We start from the raw sequence: 27237 nt of genomic DNA, 5'->3' as shown, positions 1-27237 counted from the left end.
CCCCACATAGGGCTCGAACTCACAAACCGTGAGATCACGACCTTAGCTGAAGGCAGATGCTTAACCGACTGAACCACCCAGGCACCCCCAAAATGTATTTTTTTAACTAATGAGCCTTGAAAGTTGAAATTACTCCTTGATCCATGAACTGTAGCATGGATGATATGTTAGCAGCCTTCATAGAATTGAAGAGAGTTAGGGCCTTGCTCTGGATTTGGCTTATGGGAATGTTGTGGATGGTTCTGGTTTGATCTTCTATCCAGACCACTAAAACTTTCTCCATATCAGCAGTCAGTCTGTTTTGCTTTCTTATCATTCATTCGTTCACTGGAGTAGCCCTTTTTCCTTCGAGAACTTTTCCTTTGCATTCACAACTTGGCTAACTGGTACAGGAGAGCCAACTTTGGGCCTTTCTCAGCTTCTGACATGCCTTCCTCAAGCATAATCATTTTTAGCTTTTGATTTAAGGTGAGAGATGTGTGATTCTTCCTTTCACTTGAACAGTTAGAGGCTACTGTAGGGTTGTTAATTGGTCTAATTTCAGTATTGTTGTGTCTCAGAGACTAGGGAGGCCTGAGGAGAGGGAGAGGGGTAGAGGAAGGATCAGTGGGTAGAGCAGTCAGAACATACACACTATTTGTTGGTTAAGTTTATAATCTGAGATCGGCACAGGTTATGGTGCCCCGAGACAGTTGCAGTAGTATCCTCAAGGATCACTGAGCACAGGTCACCATAACAAATACAATTAAAAAGTTTCAAACATCGAGAGAGTTACCAAAATGTGACACAGAGACAAAGTAAGCAAATGCTGTTAGAAAAATGACACCCATAGACTTGCTCAGTGCAGGGTTGCCACAAACTTCCAATCTGTAAAAAACACGGTGTCTGCAAAGCACAGTAAAGCGAAGCACGATAAAATGAGTATGCCTGTGTGTGATTTCTGATCTACAGATTTTAGGTCATTGAAATGTCATCGAAACTATTGTGTATTTGGGCTTAAAGCCATGTTAGAGATGTATACATCCATACATGATAGCAAACTACTTCTAAAATTTTCTTCCATAAGAATTGCTCTTTTAAGGCCAGTCTAGCACCTGTTATCTTTACTATTTAAGGATCTGGAGATTGAAAATGAAGATTTGAAAGAGAGGTTGAGAAAAATTCAGCAAGAACAGAGAATATTGCTGGATAAAGTCAACGGTTTACAACTACAGCTGAATGAGGTAAAGAATCTACCTCATCTAAAAATTTGTTTAAATGTTTTACTACCGGTAATCGTCCTTGACAACAAATCGTTAATGATCGCCTGTCACATTAAGTCACCGTGCTAGATGCTAAAGGAGGTACAGCCAGGTCCTTGCCCTTGAGGAAAGTTATATCTTACTGGGATCTTTACAGGAAACTTTCAGTGTCACGTGTAAGAACAGAGGAATACTGTTGGTCGATGGTGATAGCAAAGCTCTGAACTCTAGTGGGGGCCCCGGGATTGGAGAGGAAGGAGCAGACAAAAGACGTGAGGAAGAGGAATAAGTAGGAGTTGATAAGTGATGGGTTCTCAGGAGAATCAGTGCATCTGAGCCTGGTTAGTGGGAAAAACAAATGAAAGCTCAGACCACAGAATTGGTCACCTAGAGACGTGTGCTTCTTATGTCCTTGTTCCCAATCCTAAAGACACACGCTAGTCTTTTAAAATGATACTCGCCAAGTTCATGCCTTTTAATAACGAAAGTACATTTCTTCTTTTTAAATTTAGGAAGTAATGGTTGCTGATGATCTGGAAAGTGAGGTAGGATGATAGGTTTTACTTTAAAGATATACAATCTTACGTAAATGGAAAATGGTACTGCTGGAGAGGTTTGAATCTTGAACTGAGTTGGGGATGAGGATTCTGTTTCTGGGTATTGCTGAAAGGGGAAAACAAAACGTACACGTGACTGTGAAAATACACGTTAAGTACAGTAGCATGGGTTATCATAAACATTTTGTTGTCACTGCCTCTGAATGCCTGATTTTCTGTGAAACTTCTTATGAAAAGCTGTAAAGTTCTAAACACTACAAACAAAATGTCTGAAAATACTAAGATCTAAAACAAACAACGGACCTTTGAATTTTTCATAGTATTGTTGGTATGTGTTCTATATTAGTATACTTGTAGAAATTTTCAACTCTACTAATAGTTAAAAATACTAAAAAAAATTAAAGTAATTTTAATTCACATTTTCTGAAACCCATTTTTAACCCAGTTGCAAGCACAGAATGATTTTGCTCTGTATTTATTCCTTTCCATTTCAGAAAGAAAAGCTGAAGTCCCTTTTGGCAGCTAAAGAAAAGCAGCATGAAGAAAGCCTGAGAACTATCGAGGCTCTGAAAAATAGATTTAAATATTTTGAGGTATAGAAAGCTTAAATAAATTATTTCATATAGCACAAAATGGGCAGTGATAAGGAGCTTGGAGTCAGACTTAAATTTGAATGACCACGTTTTTCTTTATTGTGCAACCTCGGGCAATTCATTTAAAGTCTCTGAGGTTGCTACCGCTTTCGCAAAATCGGGGGGATTGTCCCCCTCTCCACAGAGTTGTTGTAAAGGTTAAACGAGACGCCTGAAATTGACCAACGTGTGCCTGGCGTTCTCTTCCGTCCCAGTATCTCTTCTCTAGCTTGCCTCTTTGTCCATCTTTACCTTTACAAAACTTCATACTTTTACCTGCAAATCTGCAATGATTATGATAGTGATAATAACAAAGTGTCATAAATGAATAGTATCTTTCCAGGCTTATCTCAGGAGTCTGTGTATATATGCCTTAAGTAGACCACTTTGGTGAGAGTAGTGTCTTAATAAGTCTTAGATTGTATACTCAACTTTGGTTGGATCAGTTAGCTCTTATGTTTTCCAAAGTCATGGTTTTTAAAAATTTTTTTTTGTTGAAATACAGTATACATTATAGAGTACACTTGTTAAAGTGTATATATGTTGAAGAACTTTCATAAGTCAAACACACTGAGATCAAGAAGCAGAACATCTCCAATACCTAAAAGCCTCCTCATTCTTACTTCCTGTCACTACCCACACTTCATGCACCAACAGTGACCACTCTCCTGATTTTTAATTGCACAGGTTTGTTCTGAAAGGCCGTAATATATATTTTATAAATGTTCATCACTGGGGTCACTGAAGAAGGTGGCTGATTCAGTGCGAATCTTTTATCTTCATTGGGGAATAGAACTCCAAAGGACATAACAAAAGTAATTTTTTTCTTTGTAAATGAAAAAAATGCATGTAGCTATGAAAAAAGTAAAGACATGGATGAATCTCACAGACATAATGTTGTGTGAGAGAAATCAGACACAAAGAGTGCATACTTCATGATTCCATTTTTATGAAATTCGGAATCAGACAAAACAAATCTGTAGTGAACGAGGTCAGAGTAGAGGCCACCTTTTGGTGACGGGTTACTGACTAGAGGTATGAAGAAGCTTCTGAGGGTGCAGGGAATGTTCTAGATCCGGGTTGTGATTACACAGGGTGCACATATGCAGAGAATGTATTGCACTGTGCACTTAATATTCATGTATTTTATGCCTCGATACATTGAAAAAAATAAAAGCATGTTTGCATTTATATGACTGAATCCTGAAGATTATTCAGAGATACAGGTTTATAGGCTAATTTAGAACTAGTATAGTGGCTTCTGTCTTTCACATTTGAACATGTTTGTTTTTAAGGTTAACAGTGAAACTTGTAACAGTTAACAGCTCATAGCACCAACCATGTGCCAGGAACTGCTCTGTGCGCTTTGCATGCATTTCATAAACACATCGACTCTGTGTGGTAGATTTTACTTTAACTCTGCTTTGTAAGTGAGGAGACTGAGGCATGGAGGGGCTCTATAAATAGTAAGTGGCAGGGCCAGAACTTGAACCCAGGCAGTCTGACTAGTTTTATCCTCAGTATGGCTTGAATGAGAAAATACAGTTGTGAATATAGGATTTTTGAAGTATTGATCAAAGTTGGATACCTATAATTGAGTACTATTTTTGTATTTTCTTCTACGAGCGGACACTCACATCTTAAGACTAACATGTTTTTCTGGAGCTGTAGACAAACTTGGAGTCAAGTCTATAATTTTCAGTAAGATTATAATATATTATAGAAAAATAACACATTTTTTCTCATAAAAACAATACATAATTTATTTTAGAAAATTTAGAAAATATTATTAGACTAAAAACAGAAGATAAACACACCTATGATCCCAGCAATCTTCGTACCTGACTGATCTCCTTTCAGAACTTGCTTTGTGCATAACTTGTGTTACATGCACATTCAGCCAGAGGTGGGAATATCGTTTTGTAACTTTTGCACATATTATAGTGGGGACATTTTCTCCAGTCAATAAATAATTCATTTTGATGAATTTTTACATTAGAAATAAGTTTTTACTTTCAAAAAGAAAATTAGAGGGTCCACTTTACATGTGATCCAGTATTTGTGACAGCAGCCATTAAAAACTAAGAATGCTTTATTTATAAATATTGAATATTTACAACTAAATATTGAATATTTACATGCTAAAAGTTCCTCCTAAACTGCCAACAGAAATGCTACATTATTTGTATATACAATATGTAGGCAGTTCCCTTATGTTTGTAGAAAAACGTGGAAAAATACGGGTATTTTAGAATGAGACTAATTTTATGAGACAACTCATCAATCCATTTTTATGTGAGTAGTCAAGTAAAGGTAATAAACCCAAACTAAGTTTTTTGAACTCCTTATATGCGGATAGGCCTCTCCCAACCCATACATGTATAAGCCCATTTAGCAACTATTGCAAACTCTAATATTTATTATTACATCTAACAAAGAGCTTAACTAAGCCTACAGACATCTTTCCATACCCTGGGGGCACTAAGGATTAGTGGAAGTGGCATTAATTTATAGAACTATGGACCATTTTTATTGTGGTCACCTATATCACCTTGACACATAGCTATTAGTACTAATGCAGATACACAAACACAAACTACGTCTGCACATCCTTTATTAAATTGAAAATAGTTGACCCACAGTTAGTTTCAGGTGTACAACTTAGTGATTCGACAACTCTGTGTGTTATGCTGTGGTCACCACAAGCGTAGTTCCCATCTGTCACCATGCAACACTGTTACGATGCTGTTCCCTGTACTGTACCTTTTATCCCCATGACTTATTCCTTCCATAACTAGAAACCTATATCTTCCACTCTTCTTCATCTGTTTTGCCCATTCCCCTAGCTTCTCCCTTCTGGCAACCATAACACTGTTCTCTATATTTATGTGTCTGTTTCTGCTTTTTGTTTGTTCATTTGTTTTGTTTTGGGGATTTCACATATAAGTGCATTTGTCTTTCTCTGTCTCATTTATTTCACTTAGCATAATACCCTCGAAGTCCATCCATGGTTTGCAAGTGCCAAATAGTTCTTGGTGTGTGTGTGTGTGTGTGTGTGTGTGTGTGTGTGTGTGCGCGTGTGCGTGTGTACATATGCCATATCTTTTTTATCCATTCATCTATGGGTGGACACATGGGTTGCTCCCACACCTTGGCTATTGTACATAGTGCATATATCTTTTCAAATTAGTGTTTTTGTTTTCTTTGGGTAAATTATCCGGTAGTGGAGTTACTGGATCATATGGTGTATTTCTATTTGTAATTTTTTGAGGAAACTCCATACTGTTTTTCATAGTGAATGCACCAATTTACATTCCTACCCACAGTACACAGGGTTTTTTTTTTTCTCCACATCCTTGCCAACACTTCTTATTTCTTGTCTTTCTGATACTAGCCATTATGATAGGTGTGAGGTGATATCTCATTGTGATTTCAATTGCATTTCCATGATGGTTAGTGGTACTGAGCATCTTTTCATGTATCTGTTGGCCATCTGCATATCTTCTTTGGAAAACTGTCTTTTGAGGCCCTCTGCCCATTTTTTAAATTGGATTATTTGGGGGAGGGTTGGCTTGTATAAGTTCTTCCTGTATTTTGGATATTAGTTCCTTATCAGATATATGATATATCATTTACAAATATCTTCTCCCATTCACTAGGCGGCTTTTTTTATCTTTTTGATAGTTTCCTTCACTGTGCAAAGGCTTTTTATTTTTATGTGGCCCCAGTAATTTATTTTTGCTTTGTTTCCTTTGCCAGAGGAGGCATCTAGAAAAATGTTGTTGTGGCTGACGTCAGCGAGATTGTCGTCTGTGTTTTCTTCCATGAGCTTTGTGATTTCACATCTCACATTTAGGTCTTTAATCCATTCTGAGTTTATTTTTTGTGTATGGTACGAGAAAGTGGTGCAGTTTCATTCTTTTGCGTGTAGCTGTCCAGTCTTTCCAGCACCATTTGTTGAAGACACTGTCTTTTCTCCATTGTATATACTTGCCTTCTTTGTCATAGATTAATTGACTGTATGAGCGTTGGTTTATTTCTGGGCTCTCTGTCCTGTTATGTTGATCTAGGTGTCTGTTTTTGTGCCATTACCAGACTGTTTTTTTATGTTTTTATTTATTTTTTTTTTTAACATTTATTTATTTTTGAGACAGAGAGAGACAGAGCATGAACAGGGGAGGGGCAGAGAGAGAGGGAGACACAGAATCTGAAACAGGCTCCAGGCTCTGAGCTGTCAGCACAGAGCCTGACGCGGGGCTCGAACTCACGGACCGTGAGATCATGACCTGAGCCGAAGTCGGACGCTTAACCGACCAAGCCACCCAGGCGCCCCACAGACTGTTTTGATTAGTACAACTTTGTAATTTATCTTGAAATGTGGGATTGTGATACTTCCAGCTTTGTTCTTCTTTCTCAAGATTGCTTGGGCCATTTGGGGTCTTTGTGGTTCCATTCAAATTTTACTATTATTTGTTCTAGTTCTGTGAAAAATGCTGTTGATATTTTAATAGAGATTGCATTGAATCTCTAGACTGCATTGGGTAGTATGGACACTTTTTTAAAATTAGTTTATTCATTTATTTTGAGAGAGAGTGCGTGTGCACACAGGCTGGGGAGGGGACAGAGAGAGAGGGAGAGAGAGAGAATCCCAAGCAGGCTCTGCGCCGATAGTAAGGCTCGATCCTATGAACCATGGGATCGTGACTGAGCCGAAATCAAGAGTTGACACTTAACTGGCTAAGCTGCCGTGGAGCCCCAAGGTAGTATGGACATTTTAACAGTATTAATTCTTCAAGTCTATGAGTGCGGAATATCTTTCCATTTGTTTGTGTCATCTTCAATTTCTTTCACCAAGGTTCTTAGTTTTCAGAGTATAGGCCTTTCACTTCCTTGGTTAAATTTCACCTCTGGGTATCTTTACTCTTGAAGGTATATGTTTCAGTTTGTTTGTTAGATTCTGACTTGAAAAAAAAAGGAGCAATTCAAACACACTTCAATTCAGAGTACCTAAAATTTCTCTCTTATTCTCCTTTTCCTAACCGACACATTGACGGATTTATTACTAACTGTGTGTAGTGTGCCTCAGTTTCCTTTTCTGCTCTCTGTCTCCCTTTGCCTTCCAAAGTTTTCTGTATTTTATAAATTCTGAAAAAAGAGGTTACACTAATATTTCACAGGCAGTGCGGTAGGGTTCCCGCTCCCAACAGGGGTAAAGTCAGTATTGGAGGCACAGGTGGCAGCTTCTTCCTTTTGAGGTAAAACAGCAACAAAGAGCATGCGCTGAAAGTTGTTGTAGTTCATTTGGGGCTCGGTTGTTTTTTTTTTTTTCTTTTGAGCAATAAAATTTTTCCTTGGAACACTTGGCTGCCTTTATTAAAATGCCTAGTGAAGTAGTTTATTCCCAACCGATCTCTCTAATTGTTGCTAGTGCTGTGACTTTTTTGTGGTTTTAAAGTAGAGTAATACTCGGGAGAAACAAGGAATGTTGAAAATGTGGTTTTAACGGTTGGATCATTTAGAACTGAAATAGATACAGAATGTAACAAAATGAAGCAATATTCACCTAAATGTTTTAATTTATGCTTCTGATTTCAGAGTGATCATTTAGGATCAGGAAGTCATTTCAGTAACCGTAAGTATGGAAGCATAGATTATCATTACTGTTCACCCAGTTCGGACAAGGGAGAATGTTTACGTCTGTTTGTTTTGTCTAACTGTATATGCCCTTCTTGCTGCTAAATGTCAACTACTTGTGTGTTAAACCTCAACACATCGAAGCAGGAAGAGGTTAAGATGACTGCTGTAGTCTCGAACAGAAAATCTGGTAATCCTGAGGCTCCGATTTTCCCTAGCCACTTGTATTTTTAAGTTGGATATTGTATGCGTGGCCAAACTTACCTTGTTGATTAGTAGATATTTGTCTTGTGATATTTGGAGCTTGTTTTTTATGAAAAGAAACATGACATAGTTTTCTCATTTGGAGAAATCTTTGGATATAGTCTCAATGCAGGGAAGCATTTTAAAATGAGAAGTTACATAAATAATTATTTCTTACTTAAGAGTATATGTAATTAGTATTAACTTCGGTTTTTTGTTTGCTAGTTCTAAAGAATTTCTCTACAAAATCCATTTTTTGCTTCCTAGTAAATATTAAATTATCCTTTAAGTACAATAGTAATGTTTATCCCGTAAGTTGTAAAGAACACCATTTTTATTTTGACTGATTATAAGATACGTCTTTTATAATAATCATGTAGCTTATTTAGTCTAACAGTCTTATATAGTTCTAAAAACCAACTTAGTTTCTACTCAGAACAATATAGATACTTCCCTTATGTGTCTAGAAAAAATAAAGAAAACCAGGGGTATTTTAGAACAAGAATAACTTTATGTTTTAACTCATGCTTTTCTTTAGTTTGAATAAGAGGAGAGATAATAACACCAAATTAAATCTTAGCCTATTTGGTATGAGTATTTCAGTTAAGATCTCATTTATTTGGATTTATGTAGGAAAAGAAGATATGCTTCTCAAACAGGGTCAAATGTACATGACAGATTCACAGGTAATTGTTTTTTAATTAAAAATATTTGTACCTTTTTAAAAAGAGGAAAACAGTTTTGTGTATTAATTGAATACGAAAATGAAATACAGAAATTCAATATACATTGAATAAGGCCTTCATTTTCAAAGAAAAGTTGTTCTTGGTGTTCTGAGTTTAATAAAAGCCGATAGTACTGTTTCTGGTGCCCTCTAGAGTGTTTTGATGACAGTAGCTTAAATAAGAGATTTGAATTACAAGTTCATTGTCTTTGATAGTAAGCCTCGTTAACCTTGTTCGGTTAACTCTTCATATTTACCCATATAAAGGGGAAGCCAACTACGAGTAATTCAGAAGTCATTTTTTTGGACTTTGAAATGTATTTTTCCTTGCATTCCAATATATATCCTGTGTGTTGGAAATTCACCTCAGAATAAGGAAAGCTTCCAAGAGGTAGTGTTGTCTGATTTTCTAACCTGTTTATACTGCTTCCGGTAGATACAGGTTTGCATTGCATGGGAAGGTCAGCACTTCCCATGGCCTGAACTGATAAATATTTGGGCTTTGAAAGGCCCTTTTACATACCATCATTTATAGGCAGAGTGAGTTAGCCTTTGTGATGTCTAAGATCACTTGAAGCTGGAAAATTCTAAGATTCTAAGTTGAGAAAATGAATGTCACCTGAGAAGTATTTAAGATTAGATAAATATTGGATTGTAATAAAGCAAGTATGGAAATTGTAAAGCTGTGTAAGTAATTGCTAAATTATAGTAGTCTTAGTCTAAAGATCATTGGTAAATTGAAAGGTAATTTAAAAGCAGACTAAAGGCTGCGAAATTATTCCATGTTGTTAATTTTCTTCTTGATCCAGGGCAAGACAGTGTAGATTTAACTGAACAACAGTAAAACCTGCCTGTTAAAATGGTGGAATGTATTCACAGCACATAGCTTTTATCCATGAGTTAGTACTTGTAAGGAGCCCTTGCTGTAATAGGCTGTGTGGGAAAAAGTAAGATAATTGAATTTAGTCTTTCATGGTTACATGTTCTATTTAGGCACTATTTCATGAGAAGTTTAATTATACTTCTTTTTGTGTCAACTCTTAGTGGAGGAATAAGATGTCAATAAAATGTTGTACTAAGATCACATGTTAAGTTTTAGTTTATCCTACTCGAGAGGAGAAAACTGCTTTCTTTTTTTGTGAGTTAACTAATATCCTCTCAACAACTCATGCTAGCTGTGTTTATTTTGGTGCTGTTTTTATAATTTAAAGAACATTACATTGGAGTTAACAAGGATATTCAGAAATTATATAGCTTCTTAGAAGTTAAATAATATATCATTCTGTGAAATTATTTGCAGATATAAAATTGCCATACTTGTTTTTATTCAACGGTTTTGATGACTTTCTTCAGAATTGGAAGTTCTAAGCACACTACGTGCCATAAAGCATAGAAATAATAAATGTGTTTTGATGAAGTTGATATCACTTGTGGGTAGTTATTGTGAATGGAGAAGGGAAGAGGAAATGGTCCCCAGAGGCCACAACTCTTTTCCTTCTTTGTTCTGCCAGAAATACACTTACGGTGAGCAGACTTTCAAAGTATCCCTGCTTGAGAGCATTTTAAGGGAATCATACCCAGAATTGCTTTTCTTAACCTCAAAAATCAGTACTGTATTTTTCCAATACGCTAGTCTGAAAACCCCTTGACTACTGATGATGTGGGAATCTAGAAGTTTGGCAAATAAGTAAATGTCTTCTTTAGGCTTTTATGATTAGTATCTCTTTTTTTGTTTGTTTCCCCTTTCAGTGTACGTCCCCAGGGGTGCCGGCCCACATGCAAAGCAGGTCTATGTTAAGACCGCTGGAGCTGTCCTTACCCCATCAAACCTCATATTCTGAAAATGACATTTTAAAGAAAGAGTTAGAAGCAATGAGAACGTTCTGCGAGTCAGCAAAACAAGACCGACTCAAGCTCCAGAACGAGCTGGCTCACAAGGTGGCCGAATGCAAAGCTTTAGCATTAGAATGTGAACGGATCAAGGAGGACTCAGATGAGCAGGTAAAGCAGTTAGAAGACGCATTGAAAGATGTGCAGAAGAGAATGTACGAGTCGGAAGGTAAAGTAAAACAAATGCAGACACATTTTCTTGCCCTTAAAGAGCACCTAACGAGTGAAGCAGCTGCGGGGAATCACAGACTAACCGAGGAACTGAAGGACCAGTTGAAAGACATGAAAGCAAAGTACGAGGGCGCGTCAGCAGAAGTGGGGAAGTTACGAAACCAGATCGGACAGAGCGAGATGCTAGTAGAAGAGTTGAAGCGGGATGCAGGCAAGCTGGTGGAAGAGAACAAGCGACTGCAGAGGGACTTCAGTATGTGTGAGACGGAGCGAGACAAGAAAGGCAGGAGGGTCACGGAGGCGGAAGGCCAGGTCAAAGAACTGTTGGCCAAGTTGGCCCTTTCCGTTCCGACGGAAAAATTCGAGAGCATGAAGAGCTCGTTGTCAAGTGAAGTCACTGAGAAGGCCAAGAGAATAGGAGAGATGGAAAGCGAGCACGAAAAGTCACTTAGCGAAATCAGACAGTTGAAGAGAGAAGTTGAGAATTGTAAGGCCAAGCTTGCTCAGCACGTCAGACCAGAGGAGCACGAGCAGCTCAAGAGCAGGCTGGAGCAGAGGGCGGGAGAACTTACGAAGAAGATCACCGAACTCACGTCGAAAAATCAGACGTTACAAAAGGACGTCGAAAAGGTGTATCTGGATAACAAGCTCCTCAGCCAGCAAGTCCGTAACTTAACAAGTGAAATGAAGAGTCATTACGTTCCTTTACAAGTGAGCGAAGAGATGAAAAAGTCGCATGACGTCATGGTCGGTGAGCTGAACCAACAGCTTGTAGATGTCACGCAGAAGTACACGGAGCAGAAGATGGCCATGGAGAAGCTGCTGGTGGAGAATGGCCGTTTGAGTGAGAACGTCAGCCGCCTCGAGACCGCGTTCGTGCCTCCTGAGAAACACGAGAAGGAGGTCACGGCTTTGAACTCCAGCCTTGCTGACCTCAGACAACAGCTCTCTGAGCTTCACAAAAAACGTGCCGGAGACCAAGAGAAAATACATGCACTCCTGTCCGAAAACACCGCGTTGAAAAAGAGCCTGAGTACTCAGTACGTGCCAGCTCCAGCCCACGAGGAGATTAAAGCCGCACTGAGTGGCACCCTAGATAAGACGAACAGAGAATTACTAGATGCGAAGAAAAACATCGAGGATCTCAGTCGGGAACTTGTAAAAACAAAAGAGGAGAATGAGCTACTCAAAAGAAACCTGGAGAACACTCAGAACCAAATGAAGGCCGAGTACATCAGCCTCCGAGAGCACGAGGAGAAGATGGGTGCCGCGAGTCAGAGCCTGAAGAGGGTACAGGATGACAGTGCGGAAATCCTGGCCAACTACAAGAAGGGCCAAGAGGAGATTGTGACGCTGCACGCAGAGATCGAAGCCCAGAAGAAGGAGCTCGACACGATTCAAGAATGCATCAAGCTCAAATATGCTCCAATCATCAGCTTCGAAGAGTGTGAAAGAAAATTTAAAGCGACAGAGAAAGAACTAAAAGAACAGTTATCCGAGCAGACACAAAAATATCACGTCAGGGAAGAAGAGGCCAAGAAGTGCAAGCAAGAGAATGACAAGTTGAAGAAGGAGATTTTCACTCTCCAGAAGGATTTGCAAGATAAGAATGTTCTCCTTGAGAGTGCTCATGAAATGGAAAGAGCGCTAAGCAGAAAAGCAGAAGAGCTAAACAAACAATTCAAAGACCTGCTGCAGAAATACACGGAGGTAAAGACCGAGAAAGAGAAGCTGGTCGATGAAAATGCCAGACAGACTTCGGAGATTCTCGCAGCCCAGACCCTTCTGCAGAAGCAGCATGTTCCGTTGGAACAGGTTGAGGCCCTCAAAAAGTCTCTGAACGGCACAATCGAGAGTCTGAAGGAAGAACTGAAGAATAAGCAAAGATGTTACGAGAAAGAGCAGCAGACAGTGGCCACCCTGCATCAGATGTTGGAGAACCAGAAGAACTCGTCGGTGCCCCTGGCAGAGCATTTGCAGGTTAAGGAGGCATTTGAGAAGGAAGTGGGGATCATCAAGGCTAGCTTGAGGGAGAAGGAAGAAGAAAACCAAACCAAAACCCAAGAGGTCTCCAAACTCCAATCCGAGGTGCAGAACACTAAACGAGCATTAAAAAAATTAGAGACGAGAGAGGTGGTTGATTTGTCTAAATATAAAGCAACAAAAAGTGATTTGGAGACCCAGATTTCCAACTTGAATGAAAAATTGGCCAATCTGAATAGAAAGTACGAAGAAGCCTGTGAGGAGGTTTTGCACGCCCAAAGGAAGCAGCTGTCTGCAAAGGATGAGAAGGAATTGCTCCATTTCAGCATTGAGCAAGAAATCAAGGACCAGCAGGAACGGTGTGATAAGTCCTTAACAACAATCACAGAGTTACAGAAAAGAATACAGGAATCTGCCAAACAAATTGAAGCGAAAGATAATAAGGTAGGCACCGAGCAGGCGGCATGGCTTTGCATCAGGAGCCCCCGAGCGGAACTGCCCGAGTGGAATAGGGCCCCTTTACCGCAGCATCCCACAAGACAGGTTTCCAGAAGCATTAGCTGGGGGACCACTAAATGCCACCTTTCCGGTTAGTCTACTGGTGTGCAAAAAAATTCAGAATTGAGAAAATAGTTAAAGTCACACAAGCAAAAGCATTTCTCCTCTGGTTTCCTCAACTGGCATAGCCAAGAATTGAGGAAAGATGAGGAGACTCCGGGTTCACTTGCCTCAAAAGTGGTCAGAGTCCAGTGGGTTTTAGGGTTACCTGAAGGGTGATTGAGGGAGAGGAGGAAGAAAGCTGTGTTTCCAGGCTACAAGAAACAAAGGACACTGGGAAGCACCCCAGACTTGATCTTGGCATTCACCCACACGAGTGACCGAGCCCTCCAGTTCCGTGTACATTTTGTCCTCATAACTTCCCACAGACTGGTCTCCGCACCCAGAATGTCCTGCCTCTCCTTTCTACCGAGTTAAGTCCTACGCGTTCCTTAACGCCCACTTCAACACTTACCCTCCTTCCTGAAGCCTTCGCTATGCACTCTAGCCTCCCGTGAACTGTTCCTCTTCTGAAATGTTAGCGTTGCCACTATTCAAAACGTAAATATTACTGTGTCAGAGTTAGGTGCTCGATCTTCTCAACCAGCTATTAAGATCAGACTGTTTGCAACTTAACCTTTTCTTCTCATTCATTCCCGTGGTACAGTTTACACGGTAGATGCTTTCAATATTTTCGAAACTGGTGGTTGACATAATAAAGTGTGTACTGTGAGGATGAGAAATCAGGGAGATTGGGTACATTTTTATCAGTTCAGTGAGCGATGATGAAATGTCTTCTCTATGCCAAGTTCTGGGGATACAGTGGCAAATACACATCCCTGGCCCTCCTCAGTGGAGAAGTACAAGTACTAGCCTTCTGATCCATCTGTTCGTGTGACCCAGAACTTAAATGCTCGCACCTTGTTCAGAAGGTAGTTAGGGATATAACAGTGTATACTTATAATAGCAAGTTATTAATAACTACTTACAATTATTGTCATTTATTGAGGATATACTACGTACCAGGCAGATATTTATGATCGCGTTTGAGTTTTTGAAGTGTTTGTTTATTTATTTTGAGAGAGAGAGAGCATGAGTGTGAGCAGGGGAGGGGCAGAGAGAGCGGGAGAGGATCCAAAGCAGGTTCCACACTGTTGGCACAGAGCCCGACACGGGGCTCGAACTCACGAACTGTGAGATCATGATTCAAGCCGAAATGAAGAGTCGGTCGCTCAACCGACTGGGCCCCCTAGCCACCCTGCATTTGGTTTTCTTAACTGTTAAAGAACTTCTTTCTTTCACTGATAAGGGAACTAAAGCTCATAAAAATAAAGGAAATTAGCCAAGCTCACACAGCTAATAAATACCAGATCAGTCTGACTTGAAATAAAAAGGTTTTGCTCTCTCTGCTAAACGGCCTCCTGATTTTTTTTCCCTCTTTAAGATAAAGTAGTCTAAAATCCTACCTTCTTGAAATGAACAAGGCACATAAGTTCATGCTAGGCTTGTATGAGCCGCACTTTCTTTTCAAACTTTGTTGGAGGGAATGCCCCACAAGTTCCTGTGTTTCAGAGAGCCTAGAAGGTGATCTGTAGACTTTCATAGGTACTTAAATATTGAGAATAAGAAGACTGAGGTCACACTCAGACCTTAGGATATATATTTATTCTCAACTTGGTAATGCTTTTGCAAGGAATTTACTGAGAGGAATTTAAAGCAATTAAATTATGTATTGTATTTACTGTTGATAACAATCTCGACAGTATTCATTCCTCAATTTTCTGGTGTACGAAGATAAATTTGGTTCCTCGCGGAGAGTTTTTGGTGTAAAGATGTTCATTAGAATCGCATAAGTGAATAATAAATGTTTCTCCCATACCTTTTCTCTTTGTTTACAAGATAACCGAACTGCTTAATGACGTGGAAAGACTGAAGCAGGCGCTCAGTGGCCTTTCACAGCTCACCTACCCGAGTGGGAGCCCCGGCAGGAGACAGAGCCAGCTGATTGACAGCCTACAGAGCCAAGTAAAGGCCCTGCAGCAGCAGCTGGCTGTGAGTACCCCGGCCTGGGAGGGCTTCGTGCTGTACGCGCGGGGTCGTGTTCGTTTGCTTGTGAAAGTTTATGTAGAGCCGGGATCGATTCGTGGCTGTGCTGAGATCCAGGAACTGAATCATTTTTGCCAGAAGTTACTTACGCCAGTGGCAGCGGTATATTTGGTGCCTACTATATGCCAGGCACTACACTAAACATTTTACGTACTTTAGCCTTTATCTTCATCACGGCCCTGTAAGATTTTATTCCCCCCACGCCCCCCCCCATTTGATTCTTAAGGAAACAAAGAGGAAAATACTTGATGCTTGGGGACATACAGCTAGGATTCGATCCTGAGACTGGCTAACTCCAGCTCTGGTGGTGTCTTCCCAGCTGCAGCACACTCTTTAAAATATCGGTCCGCTAAACTAAGGGAAGTTTTTAAAATATTTTCTACTTATGAATAAAGGTAGGCATCCCTCTGGTTTTATACCTTATATCCTTATATAGTAAAAGAAAACACCTGGAAATATATATATCCACATACGTATCCTATATGCATATATGTATTTCCTTTCTATATTAAAGAAAGCAACTGGGGCGCCTGGGTGGCTCAGTGGGTTGAGCGTCCTACTTCAGCCCAGCTCATGATCTTGCAGTTTGTGAGTTCAAGCCCCACCTTGGGCTCTCTGCTGTCAGCCTGTCAGAACAGAGCCCGCTTCAGATCCTCTGTCCCCTTCTCTCTGCCCCTCCCCCGCTTGTGCTTTCCCCCAAATAAATAAATATTTAAAAAAAAAAAAAAGGAAAGCAACTGGATTGAGAAACTGAACATGGGAGCTCAGTTCTAAACACTGCTGCTTAAAAACCAGGTGACGTGGAACATTCCCCCTAATCCTTGGCTACCTTATCCATACAGTGCAATAGCAAGAACTGATTACTTATTTGTTTGCTTTTTTAATCAAACGAGGTAATATGACATACACGGAGATGCTAAGTAAAACAGCCCAGTCAAATGTAAATTGTTACTAAAAATTTCCTATTTTATAGGAATTGGTTATGAGTTGTTTTTGAATAGAAAGCTCTTTTTGTAAGTGTTTGTTTATTAATACTACTGGCCTACAGATTAATGATGACAGATTATTGATTTGGATCTTATCAAAAGGATCTGGTAGTCCCTTCAATAATTGGAAATATTTGTTTCTTATTTATTATATTCATGACACTGTGCTAAAACACTGTCAGGGATAAAGAGAGTACACAGGTTTTGTCCCAAGGAGTTCTAGGTAATTAGAGAAGCAAAATTTAGATCCATGAAAAGTGAATTAACAAGACAAAAAATGTCATATACAGAGTTGAGAATAAGGTCCCCGGCTATAAGTGATATGAATTCATAGGAGGGAAAGATCACTGGTGCGATAGGAGCTAGGCCGAGAGGAAGGGAATAGCTGGCTGGAACTTGTAAGATAGTTGGCGTTTTGGTAGGTGAATGGAAAATAGAGAATCTTCCAGGCAAGGGAAGTAGTTTGAAGAAGGGCGTGGGGGTCGAATGTGAACGGTGTACCCCAGGGGCGGTAAAAGCTGATCAGCCTGGCTGGGAGTGGAAACTGTATTTGTGGCTAGATTGCCCAGGCTGTGGAGAAGTTTGAGGAGTTTAGATTCTCTTTTATATGTAATGAGGTTTCTCCCAAGGTCTTTGAACCAGAAGTGATTCCAGAAAAGAGCTGCCTTCATCTTGGAAGCATGATCGGGAATAAAATCTAGAGACAGGGAGACAAGATTGGAAGCTTTTGCAATAATCCCAAGGATAAACCGTTAAGTATCTGGATAATTTCGTGGCATTAGATGTGAACTAAGGCAGTAATTTCATGTTACCTAGGACAAGCGGCATTGCTTTCGCTATGAATGTCTCCACACATTGATTAGGAAAGTTTAAACGATTGTTAATGCTGTGAAGTTTTGCATCCGGTGGGTCCCAGGTGGTTTGTTACAAGACGTGGCAGGAGCACTTTAATAATATTGCCATTTTGTAGTGTCAGGCCTGAAGATGGCATTGTCACAAGCCTCTGTGTATTTGAAAACGTGAATGCTGATACTCTGATCTGTCCATCTTTCCACATTTCTAGGATGCCGACAGACAGCACCAAGAGGTAATTGCAATTTATCGGACACATCTCCTTAGTGCTGCGCAGGTAAAAAACGATTTCTCCTCTGGCAGAGATACCATTTTATTTTTTAATTTTCTTTATAAAAATGCTTCTATTTTTTTGATTCCAATATCGTCAACATACAGTGTTATGTTAGTTTCAGGTGTACGATACAGCGATTCACCAATTTCATATATCACCCGGTGCTCAACACAACACGTGCACTCCTTCATCCCCGTTTTAGAGAAGATCATTTTTTTTATTTTCAAGTAAATTTATGTGAAAGTCATTGCTGTGTAAAGTAGTTGTATCCCATATGCTTATTTTAAAATCATTGTGTTTTTTTAAATCATGGCTTGTGTATCTCCCAGAGAAATTTACAAAGCTATATGGTAACACAACATCTTAAATGTAGTGTTCTCTCCATCTGCTTGTCACTCATTTTATAGACAGTTTGGCAACATATGATGGCAGCACATGTTAATGGTATTGCTAGCTGGAGATAATGCCTTGACATCCATACCTGGCTGTCAGCTAAAGAGAGTGCAAAGGACTTCACTGTTTCTTGGTAGCTCAGGAGTATTTCTTTGAAACGTAGAGAATGCTATAAAAGCGCAAAGATGACAAGGTGTGCACAAAATTGTAGTAATGTAAGAAAATAAACTGGTTCTGTTTGGAGATTATCAATAGTATTTATTTAATGTGGCTTAAATTCAGTGAAACATCAGATTAAGAATTCCCTTTTTGGGGGGTGTAATGAAAAGGCTCCTCTTTTAGAAGAATATATCACACTGAGAAGCTGTTCAGCATGTGAAGAATACCATACTTAATGCCCTGTAGAAACCCTGTGATCAGCAATCTCTAAAATTCTCAGAGTAGATTTTTCAGGAAGATGTCCTAAAAGAGGCAACGTTAGAATGGCAGGTGAGATACGTTAGGAATTGTTCAGGATTTGAAGTATCAGGCGACACTGTTTACCAAAAAAGGCGGGGTGGGGGGGGGCGGGGAGTTGTTGCGAGAAAGCTTCCAAGAAGGTCGTTTTTTAATAAGAAGAACTAGGTAAAATAATAAAAAGAAGAAACATCAAATTCGTAAAACCAAAAAGCCTTCCTTTTCTATAGGAGATGAGGGGAAACGAGTGGTATGATAAGAGGAAGTTTGGCTAGAACTTTTGAGGAGCTAGAAGATAAGCTGGGATTTGAAAGTACAGCTGACCCTTGAACAGTGGGACGTAGGGGCGCTGACCCTGCAGTCAAAAATCTGTGTGTAACTTTCGATTCCCCCAAAACTTGACTACTCATGTAGGCTATCTATTGTGAGGAAGCCTCACCAGTAATATAAAGAGTCAATTCACATGTATTTGGGATGTTATATTTACTAAATACTGTAGTGTTACAATAAGAAGCTCGAGGAAAGACAGTGTTACTAAGAAAATCAAGGAAAGAGAAAATACATTTATAGTACTCTACGGTATTAATCCAAATAAAAGATCTTTGTGTAAGTGGACCCCCACGGTTCAAACTCGTGTTGTTCAAGGGTAGCTGTATATTGAAATTGTTCGAGAAGACCATTGAGGGACAGCAGAGTGGGAACTTTAGGAGGGAAATGGTAGACAAGTGTGGAAGATGTGGATAAAGAACTCATTCAGATCTGATCTCAGCCAGGAGAGAAAGAGCATGAAAGACACCACAAACTGTCAAGCCTGTCAACTCTGTATAATGTATGCTTCCAAAAGTTGAAATCCTACTGACTCCTAATGAAACATAACAAAAACAACTGACATCAGAAATTGTCTTGCCTTCCGGCATCATAAAGTTAACCAAGAAATTCAGTGTAGTCAGCCATGGCTAATGTTTGAAATTTCAACATCCCATTCTTACAGAAACAGGTTTTGGAAGCACAACTTTTTATATGAATGGGAAGTGTTAAGCTGAATTCTATTCAAATGTCCAAGCAAAGAGAAGGGGCCGAGGGTGTCGTAAGCCCACCATACTGACTTGCATTTAATCTGCCCCTTGCCATCTTTTTAAGTTCAAAATGTTTCTTCCTAAATATAGATGACTAACATTCATGTAAAAGGATCTGCTCCTCATTGGTAATGGGGGAAATCCAAATAAACAGGGAGGGACCATTTTTTCACCTATGGGATTGGCAAATATTAAACAAGATGAGCATCTGCAGCATTGGCCAAGGTGTTGTGGGAAATTGGCATTTATACCCTGTTGGTGGGAGTGTAACTTGTTACAATGCCCGTAGAGGGAAGTTTTGTAGTGCTTTGCAAAATTAGCAATGGAGCCTTGCTTTTTGACCCAGCAGTTTCTTCTCTAGGAATCTGCCCATGAAGATGGGAAACACCTTAAATGCCCGTCGTTTGGGGGAACGAATAAAGAAAGTACGATTCATCTGTACGGTGCGATGGTATCCAGTAACTTAAAACAATTAGGGAAATAGCTTAGGAAAGACATCCGTGACATTAGGTGAAATGGCAAGTTGCAAAATGATGTGATCTTCCCTAGGATAAAAATATAAGTATGGGGGCTTTTCCATTAATTTTTCTAATTACAAAAACGTTTCTCAGCAGGAGCAGAAGGAAAACTTAACGTGTAGCTGACTTCGCTCACTTATGACTTACGCCGCCCCTATTATCTGAGCCATTATTAAAAAAGAGAGAAGGAGAAAAGTTTGTCCATCTGTCTTCTGATAATAAGTGTTAAGAGCAGCTGGTTTGCACTGCTTTTAGATTGACTTTTTAAATTTCCATCGCAGAGCTCTGCTGTCTTTTCCAATAAATCCTTTAGAATATCTCTGCAATGATGAGGCTTTAGCATTTGGTGAATCACAGCCATTTAGGCCTAATAGAATTCTTGTGTCATTGAAGAGGACGTAAAATATTTCTCCCTTTCTTCTTTCTCTCAAGGGTCACATGGACGAAGATGTGCAGGCGGCCTTACTCCAAATCATACAAATGCGGCAGGGGCTTGTGTGCTAACTAAGCAGCCTGTGCTTCAGCTGCTGGTGCCGAGCCTTCCGTGTGCAAACCCACAGCCTTTCTGGGCCCTTTTGTGCTAGTATCATTGAAATAAAATATATTTTGTTTCATCAGCAAGTTTTTTTTTTTTTTTTTTTAATTAGATGGGGATGTTACTGAGTTTTTCAATAGCAATTCAGATCTTATAATCTATATATGTTAATTTTATGGTGAGGCAAACAATGTAACACTTTGCCTCGGGTTGGCTATGTATTTTTAAGCCGTTGAGTCCCTAATAATAAAACATAAGCCATCTGTGTAGGTCCATACGAAGAGGCGTTAGGCTGAAATAATTGTTTAAAGGTTTCTTTCAGAGAAATTAATTTGGTTAAGTGGATCAAAAGATCTTTCAGGCCTTCAGCTGAGCCACGAGAGCCTAACGTGATTTTAAGGAATATGCACCATAACTTGGCTGGCCGAGTTGCATTTTTTATTGAAGTAACCTAATGAGTGCCTTTGACTTCTTTTGGAGGCACAGATTTTTTTCTTCTAACTTTTATGCCTCTTTCAATACATTTCTTTTCATAAAAGGTGTACTGTACGAAATTACATTTGGATTAAAAGCAGACCAGCATAGAACATATCAGGAATTTCTAATACGATGGCCTCATAATATCCACAACAGTATCTTAATTTTTTACTTGTGGTGATTTTTTTCTTGCCATAGTATCTAGAGAGCTATGATAGCCGGTATCCTAGATTTTTCAAAGTATCAAAATTCTTAGGCTTTTTTTTTTTTTTTTTAGCAATTACTTTGACATTTGCTACTATAGTAACCAAACACTCATTATACATGCATCCTCCAAATGTTTTGCACTTATTTATAGGAAAATTGCACTAATGAAATTAATAATGTGAAATGCAGTTTTCTTGCAAAATTAGAGAACTAATTTTAGAAAACAGATTTTTAAGGTTTCAGATGAAAGTGCAATAATATAGTAAACTGTGAGAATATAGATCACAAGGAAAAAATAAAATTGGCCACGTTTTAGTGAACACTTTATTGTAACCAACCATTTTTATTAACCACATCTCATTAAGGAAAGTTTATATGTTTTGTTGTTTTTATTAATATTTTGTTTTCCATCCAGATTGAAGATTACTAATTTGACTGTTAGCAAATAAACTGAACAAATGAATCCTTTCAGCCAGATTTTCTTTCAATCGCAAAGTGTGCCTTAGCAGTAATCTTTGAGCATCCTGAAAGATTTGAAAGATTTCTTATTTTTTGGAATTTTTTTTTTTTTAAGTAATCTCTGTGCTCAACGTGGGGCTTGAACTCATGACCCCAAGGTCAAGAGTTGTGTACTCCACCGACTGAACCAGTAAGGTGCTCCCTGAGTCAGACTTTTTAGCCCAATTCTGTAAATAATAACAAGGACAAAGAGCCATCCGAATAGCTTCTCCCACCAGAAACCATCAGATTTCTTCAGTGTAGAAACCACAGTGAAAAGTCAGAATTGGATTTCTTTTTAATTCTTTAGTTATACACAGTTTACACGAGCAGTACTCAAATTCCTTGGTTTTATGCTTAATGTTGTCCTTCTGCATGAAGTCTGTTCCATGAGTTTTATGTAGGTCTCCTTTGAAGCTGTAGAGGAGAGAAAGTCCTTACTGAATACTCACATTTTCGTCTTGTATTTTCCTTATTAGAAGTGGGAGGGGAAACTTGTGTGTACTTTATTTTGTCTTCAATCACAAATAAAATGTTTTCTGTGGACTACTGTTTTTGAACATCCTCGTAAAAGATCTACGAGGCCAATTACTCCATGTGCCGCTTTGGGGAATTTGGTGTAGAGAACGATGGGGTCCAAGTACAGACAGGTGTTACCCATTTTCAGTCCTCCGTGGAGGGCGGAGTAGTAGGTCGCCTCCCTGAATTAATCCTGTTGTCTCCTTCACCCACTTTTTGATATCAAAGGCAGAGACTGCATTTACAACACTGAAGGTTAAAGCTTTTTAGAGAGTAAACAAATGGAATATATATAGTGGGCAATGCCGGCCTCTCTGCCGGTCTGTGTTCAGAAAAACGATAACATCTGAACTTAAGAAGCGAGAGGGAGAAAGATCGGTTGTGTCCAAGATGGGCGTGCTTTCTGGGAGACTCACCAAATCCCTGTCGGGGTATGTTCCTTTCTTGAAAGCTTTATTACTCTTCCCCTGTTCAGTTTTATTCTTATCATTCCTGCTTCCTCAGGAAAGCTCATTCTTTTGGCCAGAAGGTCAGTGTTATAAACAACTACTAAAATTGAATATTCATTCAACGAACCTCTTAAAATTTAACATTGCAGTGACTGTATTCACTAGCCATATCTGCGCTGTTCTAAAACCCCGGATGAATGTAGCATAATCTTTCTGAAGGCTTACTGATTTAGACTGCTCTCGACCCTAACCGAACGTTACATGGTGTAAAAGTCTCTCTTATGCATTGGTTCATTGCTGCTTTGAAAATGTTGCAGCTTCGGAACCCACCGGAATGGTTCATGTTCTTGGTTTGCTTGTTTCGGAGTAGAAAAGGGAAGAGTTTCAAGTAAATTTTTGGTGTCTGTGATGACTAGGTGTATCGGTGCCTGCTCGCACGGGCAACCTTAGCATTGGTTACGAGCGTCCCGACACCTGCTTCCCCACAGGGGAAGAAAACTTCTTACTACCTCTTGACCTGCCTCATCACCGGACTCTGCAACCTCGTGTGATCTTTTCTCACAAGTTCTGTGCATCAGAGCAATGGCTGTACCTCTGGCACCAAGATAAGGATTGAAAGAGAATTGCCTGTGATGAACATGCAGAAATATGGTCGCACATGCCTGCCAGAGAAACAAGAGCCTGGGCCTGCCTCCTGACTGCTCAGTGCTGTGTGAGAGAGGTGCGGCAATGACTACGTTTCAGAAGGGGGGAAGAAAAGGCACCATAAAATGTATCACGTACGAAACACGGAATGGAAAATTCCGATGGGCATCTCAGCGCCCATCGCCTTCAGTGATACCCCCAGCTAACCTCCATCTGAGACTTTGTTGTTGGAAATTCTCTCTTGCATCCGGGGCTTGGCTACTTGAACCAAGACTGCCTGGCCCGGACCTCTCTGGGGAAATCCTAACCTGCTTCTTAGCACGGCCTGACTCTTACCTCCACGTAGGGGCCTTTGCCTCATAAGAGTCTTGACTTAGAGATTAAAAACAAAAAATGCAACAGAGGTGGCGTTCCCGGGAAGATCCCCGGGCACTGAGAGCACTCGTGGTTAGCATAGTTGGCCATGTGGCATCACTTATGCATCAGAGGGCATTTTCATTATTTATGCCTGTGTGAACAAACGTCGATGATGAATGAATTCAACCAAAAAGGGAAGGTTACAAAAATGTCATATGTAAATGAAAAAGAGCCAAGGCTTGTGAGGGTCGCTCCCCCAGGTGTGTGTGTGTGTGTGTGTGTGTGTGTGTGTGTGTGTGTGTGTACTCTCTGTGAAATACTAGAAGAGACAGCCATAAAAATAATGCCCATTATAATTGGTATTTGGCATCAAATTGTTACACTGAATGGGCCTGATTTTTATATTTTAAACAGCTTTGCAATTTATTTCTCAAGATAGCAGTCCTGGGAATATTCTGAATTCAGGAAAGAGTTTAGAGAGGTTATTGCCTTCTTAATAATTTAGAGCTTCTATTGCTCTGCCAAGTCAGAAGATTAACATTTAATAGAAAAAAAATTATATATCTATAATTCAGTCACGGCTATTAGATCAGATGGATTTTACATTAAGTGAAAAAGATGTTGAGCATTTAAGGACCATTAAACTACAGGACTCGTCTATTGGGTTTTGAGGCCTCTGAGTCCAGATCCTGCTGCGAAGAGTATTTATTTCGTATATACAGAACGCATCAAGGATGGGAAAAGGGCCTACGTTTTAAAAGAAAAGAAGCCATGGGGCGCCTGGGTGGCGCAGTCGGTTAAGCGTCCGACTTCAGCCAGGTCACGACCTCGCAGTCCGGGAGTTCGAGCCCCGCGTCGGGCTCTGGGCTGATGGCTCAGAGCCTGGAGCCTGTTTCAGATTCTGTGTCTCCCTCTCTCTCTGCCCCTCCCCCATTCATGCTCTGTCTCTCTCTGTCCCAAAAATAAATAAACGTTGAAAAAAAAAATTTTTTTTAAAAAAAGAAAAGAAGCCATGAAAAAAGTGTGATTTTCCACCTTGCGAACAGCTACTATACAGATACGGTCTGGTGTTAGAATAATTAGCTCTGTTCATCACTAAGTAGCTTACAGGCTACAAGAATATAGTGAAGGCCACTCTAAAGGTGGTCCCTGCAGGAAATCCAAGTGGCCAGGGACCCTCTGTTGATATGCCACTTCCAGAAACTACATTTCTAATGGTTTCCCGGTCATTCAGTATCATAAAGAATTTAAGTTTGAAGATGCCTTTTCCAGGGGTCCTTATTAAGGACCAGGAAAGAAAAAAAAAAAAAAAAAAAGACCTAGAGAGGAGAAGTTAGTTCTAATAAGTATTTACTTTTTTTTTTTTTTTTTTTTTTTAGTGATGCCCAAATTATCAAAGAAGGAATCAATTCTTAAGAAGACTCACTCAGCTATGGGGGGAACGTCTGTGCCACCCTTTTCTCAAAGCTCGTCACACACTTCACATCATTGCAGTTAAAACGTGACAAGCAATATCTTAAATATTAAAAACTTTTCTTACTATTCGCACCATGCCTCCTGTCCCATCCCCACCTCTGAAAACCAGGAAGGGTCTTCTGTCGGGTCACAAAAGCAAACAGGTGGGCGGGGGGGATGAAGGAATGGAGTTAATAGAATTTGTAACTTTCTCCCCCTGCAATGTCCAAACAAACTGTGTGATTTTCTTTCTTGCTATTCTAGGCTTTTTTTAATTGCCTCAAGACTAAAGTGGCACCTTCTGGGCTGCTTCAGAAATTGTCTTCAGGATTTAAAAATGAAGCCGATTCATATTCAGCGTCTTCCTGCTCAAATCTGTTAAGCCAAAATAAAAATGACTGCTACTTAAATTTTGTTTTCCTCGTCGCCGCTACAAACATTGTCTCACAGGATTTGCAAGTTCCCGTGGATGCACAATTAAAAACTCTTCTTTAGACAAACGGAGAGAGCTGAACCGACACGGTAGGGGCTGGGCTGCCAACACCAGTCTTAAGGACTGAAGTCTGTGCGCCTCAATTGAATAAAGGGGAAGCTGCTCTCTTGAGCTTGGAGGCTTTTTTTTTTTTAAGTGAATTGTTCCAGTTGGCCTTAATCCCCAAGCAATATGGCTCCTCGAAAACCATCTTTATTCATTCACACCAACTGACACTTGAAGAAATTCCTCCAGCTACTGTTCATCTAAGTCTAAATATATCTGTTAGAGTTGAATGCGTTTAAGAGGATTTGCAATCTGTGATTATCCAAAATACTATTCATTGTCAATATTTTTGGTGTGCCATAGCCAATCTTGTTATTATAATGTACATAACTACTTAACGGCAGCAAAGCCCAAATACATCCCAGCAATTGCGATAACCTGAAGGAGGGCCTCTCTCCAACTCCACGCTACCCTGCTGGCGCAGCTTGTTGTGTGGTTCTCGACATCAGAATTCCTTAATAAGCTCTTGCTACACCCTTCCAGACCCTTTTGGGTAATTTCGCCCTCATGTTCTAAGTAGAGAGCAGTTACCAGGACGACAGAGAATTTGAGGAAGATTTAATTGTGATCTGATGTCTAACCAGAATAAAGAGCTGGTGCCTTGAATTTACATTCTGGGTTCCCAAGCAAATGTCAGTATGCATATTTATTATTTCTGCCCTGCCGCGTTACAAAAAGGAAATTAAGGTGGCTTGCAATGTTTTCCTTAATGTGGGAGAGGACAAGGGGGATGGTAAATACTGAAAGGGTAGGAAAAAGAAGCAGCAGCTTGGGATCCAGAAAACATTTCATAAACACCATAATCCACGGCTTGCTTCTCTGGAGCTGGCCTCGACAGGACTCAGCTTCCTAGCAGCCGGTGCAAGGACCGAGCATCCCATCCGTGAGGCACGGCACCCGTCACAGACAGCACAGGTATTCCTGGTTCTGAAGCCAGCCAGCCTTCCCCCCGTGGGTCCAGCACATCTGGTGGTGCACAACTCAAACCGGGGTGTGCACTCCCCTGGGGGCGTGCACGGTGGAATGAATGGTGCCTCTTCCGAAGCGCTTCCGTCGGACTTGACGGTAAGAAACTGAAGCTGGTTTGGGATAACCTTTCTATTTTGCAATGACTTGTAGCCCACGAGATGGCTGGATCGGTAATGACTGCCCACGTGTGGGGGCCATTTGAGCCCATGAGGACGAAGAATTTTTTCACCCCTCTCCTCTTGATCCACAGATGTTTCAAGCCAAATTATTCTCGAGTAGAGGTTTGTCTATGGGATTTTGCACCTTCCTTTCTGC

General features: G+C 40.1%; 1 protein-coding gene across 4 annotated transcripts in view; it reads left to right on the top strand.

The window, feature by feature from the left end:
- UACA (uveal autoantigen with coiled-coil domains and ankyrin repeats) overlaps positions 1-20890 on the top strand; it is a 96995-nt gene extending 76105 nt beyond the window's left edge. For all 4 annotated transcript variants that reach the window (XM_025918828.2, XM_025918829.2, XM_086711096.1 and 1 more), the window contains 9 exons: positions 1116-1223; positions 1754-1786; positions 2293-2391; positions 8026-8062; positions 8941-8993; positions 10781-13519; positions 15512-15664; positions 17768-17833; positions 20706-20890. In XM_025918828.2, the coding sequence (XP_025774613.2) occupies positions 1116-1223; positions 1754-1786; positions 2293-2391; positions 8026-8062; positions 8941-8993; positions 10781-13519; positions 15512-15664; positions 17768-17833; positions 20706-20777 (3360 nt within the window). In that variant the 3' untranslated portion in view covers positions 20778-20890. The remainder of the gene's footprint in view (positions 1-1115; positions 1224-1753; positions 1787-2292; positions 2392-8025; positions 8063-8940; positions 8994-10780; positions 13520-15511; positions 15665-17767; positions 17834-20705) is intronic.
- The last annotated feature ends 6347 nt before the right edge of the window (positions 20891-27237 follow it).

This window comes from Puma concolor, chromosome B3 (assembly GCF_028749965.1).
Source record: "Puma concolor isolate L17-30 chromosome B3, mPumCon1.1.hap2, whole genome shotgun sequence".
NCBI lineage: Eukaryota > Metazoa > Chordata > Mammalia > Carnivora > Felidae > Puma > Puma concolor.
This window is presented reverse-complemented; position numbering and strand designations above follow the sequence as displayed.